Source organism: Selaginella moellendorffii, unplaced genomic scaffold, assembly GCF_000143415.4.
Source record: "Selaginella moellendorffii unplaced genomic scaffold, v1.0 SELMOscaffold_644, whole genome shotgun sequence".
NCBI lineage: Eukaryota > Viridiplantae > Streptophyta > Lycopodiopsida > Selaginellales > Selaginellaceae > Selaginella > Selaginella moellendorffii.
Window position 1 is genome coordinate 1 of NW_003314892.1, and position 3,684 is coordinate 3,684.

Below are 3,684 nucleotides of genomic sequence, written 5' to 3' on the forward strand. Positions count from 1 at the left end.
AAAACCCATGGTAGGTCAAACAATTGCTAGAAATATAAACAGTCCACTTTTAATGCTTACCCTGGCAAGCTTGTCCGAATTCCCAGTGACGAAATATGATCCATCTGCATTAAACGCACAGAACTGAATCTGATTCGTAGCCTGTGCTCCATTCTCAGCTCCTGCAGCTGGAAACAAGCTTTTAGAAGACCAGAAAAACATTGGCAGACTCTTTACATTCGGGCTCGCCATCCGGCTTCGGCATGTAGACACGTGAATTGACAGAGGTTCCGTCTTCAGGTCGGGGACTAAACTTGATGGCCGTTACGTGGTCACGAAGTGTTGCAACCGGAACACCATCTGGTAATCCACTAAAGGCAGAAGCAAAACGAATCAAAACAAAAAACAGGAGGAATCGTCAGAAGCTGATGCAACTAAAGTGGAGGTTCCTACTCTTTCGGGATCAGGAGCATTCTCGCTTTTGGAATGTAAGCCTTGTCTTTTCGAATATTGCGGTTGCTGATCCGAGCAAACTACTGGCAGCGGAGCAAAGAAATGCTACAAGTATCTCTACGAAGCGAATAGAACAAATGCATTGGCAAGCTGACCAAGTTCATGCTCTCGAACTTGGTGGTGGATTTGCAATGCATCGCAATAGAAAATAGGCTTCGCCTTTGTAGCTGCGGAGGTTTGGACTATGCAAGAACTTGGCTGGCTGGCTGGTTTCGATTACTGTGCTTAAAAACCTGGCTTTTTTGTGGGAGGTAGCCGATTTGTCTGTAAGTAGTTCGAACGCGGCGGTTAATTGCTTGGACACTTTCGCATCACGCGAACACGCAGTTGCTGCAAGAGCTTGTTGCCAACGTTCTTACACCTGCAAATCATCTTCTTGTCAACATGGAAAACCAATAAAGAGCTTCGCGACACACAGTACCTCGGCAACTTGCGCCTCGCTGAGTGGGAACGACAAACATCGTCATTTTCATCAGCGGTGGGCGTCCCATTCCTGGAGAAAAATTCAAGGTACCTCCGGGGCAAGAACTTGTGCTGTAGGAACTCGTTCCAGGGCTGGCCAGTGGCTCTCTCGCAAGGGCCGCGACTCAGGAAATGCATGATAAAGAAATGGAGATCACCTCGATCTCCTCGTTCAGCTCTCTATGTTTCAGGTCCAGTGAGTCTGCACGAGCCGTCAGCTAAGCTGCATGACCCCGAGTCTACTTGAAGACAGAAAACTTGAAAGCTTTGATTGAATCGTGTTCCGTTATCATACAAAGCAATTGAAGTGTACCCAGTGAAATCCGGGTCTGCTGGATAAACAGTTACACTGATCCACCTACAAGGAAGTACTATTAGACACTGCCAAGCCACGTCCATGTCTATGTTCTTGCCCGGAAAAGACTTACTATCAGAAGCTCAAGACATGAGTCATTTTATTTCGAGGAAACGAAGATCCGAATCAGAAGCTTTTTCCCTGTCGAAAAACAAAACAGTTTTGTCGAACTTCCTATGAATCAACTACTGATCACTGAACATGGTCAGCAGCAGCAGCGCCACTTCTGTGCGGTTTGCACACCACTGGATGATCAAGAAAATAATTTCAAGATTCGCACAAGCCAGAACTTCACAAATGCTTACCGGATTAGCTTGGCCCTGGGCTGCCTCAGCTCGCAGAGCATCTCGCAGCATCCTCAGTTCCTCCCTCAAGGCACCAAAATCCTGTATCACCTGCCTGAGGCTGGGAAGATCCGCCTTGAGAACTCCACGGAGAGCCTGCAGATCCTCCTTGAGAGCTCCACGGAGAGCCTGTAGATCCTCCTTCGCTGCTCCCCTGGTTGAAGAAGCCATGGTAATGACGCTCTTGGTGAGGAGGTTGATGATGAGCATGGTTGCAACGCAAGTTGCCGCAATGACAACACAAGCACCCGCGACCGCCACAATCACAACATCCATGGAAGCTGCGGAGACGACGAACCCTAGATTTTACATGGAGGGAAAATTTGCTCACCCTAACCCTGTGTTTTGGGGCAGTGGATCCCGGACAATTTTTCTTAAAAATGGTTTAAAGAATCGCGTTTTTTTGTTTATCTGAGTTTTTAAAGACGAGCAGCAAAGAGTCTGAGCTCCACGAGATTGGGACAAGGAATCCAAACCCGTCCTCGGTCGCTCTGCGGCAAAAGGGCCTGACAAAGAACGAACGCAGTGAGACGTGCCTTTTTCACGCTTGCAATGGACAGTCCAGCGGCCGTGACGAAGTCCGCCAGTAACTCGTCACTGAGAAGAAAACAAAGCTTGTGTAAGTAACAGATGAGAAGAAAGGCAGTAAAGATTCACCTGAGGTCCTAGTGCTGTAAGGTGACGTCTGTAAGCTCCAAGCCTTCGAAGTTGCAACAGCCGCCACCGTAACGCTGCACAAAAAACATCCCGCGGATCTCAGTAAGAAGCCAAAGCAGCACAGACGGTTGGTTACCCACAATGCGAGATACTGAGCTCCTCTAGTTTCGGCCCCATGGCCACCATGAGCTCACTCGGTAATTCGTCGGTTCACGCTCGCGAGAGAAAGGGCCGTCAGCTCGGGCAGCCTCAAAACGCCAAGAATCCCATATGGCCCGTGAAAGGTTGCTAGCTTCTGGACGGATGACTCGGTGAAATGCAGCAGCACTCGACAAGCTCCACGTCTCTCAAGCCTCTGGTGGCAGATCGTATCAGTGCCCGCACTTCCGAGTCTCACAGACGATAGTTCCCAGCAGCATTTGGTCCGAGAGTGCTCGGCCACAAAACCCGAGCTCCAAAGCCTGAAAGTTATACATTCTAAGCTTAGCGAGAGAGAGAGAGAGAGAGAGAGAGAGAGAGAGAGAGAGAGAGAGAGAGAGCAGCCTGGACTCCATCGAGGGGAGAGTTCTCCATCAGCTCGGTGAACTCCTGCTCCGAAATTTGCTGCAATCCGGGCGCAAAGATCTGCGAGAGAGGTCCTGCCAGGATTTTCTGCGCTGCCTTGGTACAAGCTCGTATAGCTTGGACCTTTAAAGCCTCCCGCTCCCCTTCCAAGCGACGTGATCGATCTTCTGGCAGAAAAGATCGGAGAACAGCGACAGAAGAGAAGCGCGAGGCCAATCCACGTCGGGAGAAGCGGTCCCCGATGGTTCCACTCGATTTGGAGGCGGCGGCGAGGCTGCCTGGCTGCGCTGATTTCGGCTTGGGCACCTCTGCAAGATCATCGCGCATGACATCCTCGTCGCCGTCAATCTGTACCTCCTGTGGAGGGAGAAGAGCTCTTCTTTGTTGTCGGCACTGCCGGCTCCAGCACTGGCTCTGGCCGTGGCGGCTTGCTCCTCGATTTCCATGGCTCCGATTCGGCTTCCACCGTCTTACCTTTCCTCGCGCGGTGGCGCGGCGCGACGGCGTCTCCGGAGCTGGATTGGCGGCAGGAATCGATGCTGCTCTTGTGCCACGGGCGTGGATTCTTCCCAACGGTAGTGGGCCGGAGGCGCTGGATATCTTCCTCCGCGGGCGCATTCTCGGGAATCTTGATCTTGTCCTGGTGATTTCGCGAGGAGCTGTGGATCTTGGCGCCGGCGTGGTACTCCGCGAGGTTTTGTGGCCAGAGTAGGAGCAGCGGATCGATCCAGGACCAGACTAGGATTTCGTCCTCTTGTTCCTGGCGGGGGATTGCTGTGCCCAGGGGTATCGCCGTCGCTTCCGATCGAA

At 51.6% G+C, this 3,684-nt stretch overlaps 1 protein-coding gene across 1 annotated transcript; it reads right to left on the reverse strand.

Annotated features, from left to right (window-relative positions):
• Positions 1-1,378: 1,378 nt before the first annotated feature.
• Positions 1,379-1,975, reverse strand: LOC112344101. Its single transcript, XM_024668212.1, has 2 exons — positions 1,615-1,975; positions 1,379-1,554 (listed from the first exon to the last, which is right to left on the reverse strand). The coding sequence occupies exons 1-2, from the start codon at positions 1,927-1,929 to the stop codon at positions 1,495-1,497; spliced, it is 375 nt and encodes a 124-aa protein (XP_024523980.1). The 5' UTR covers positions 1,930-1,975; the 3' UTR covers positions 1,379-1,494.
• Between the last annotated feature and the right edge of the window lie 1,709 nt (positions 1,976-3,684).

What these genes read in the sequence shown, in the direction of transcription:
- LOC112344101 (XM_024668212.1), bottom strand. Translation starts at nt 1,929, where the DNA reads ATGGATGTTGTGATTGTGGCGGTCGCGGGTGCTTGTGTTGTCATTGCG. An exon ending in CCCAGGGCCAAGCTAATCCG is followed by an intron (nt 1,555 to 1,614) that starts GTAAGCATTTGT and finishes TTGATCATCCAG; the next exon opens with TGGTGTGCAAACCGCACAGA.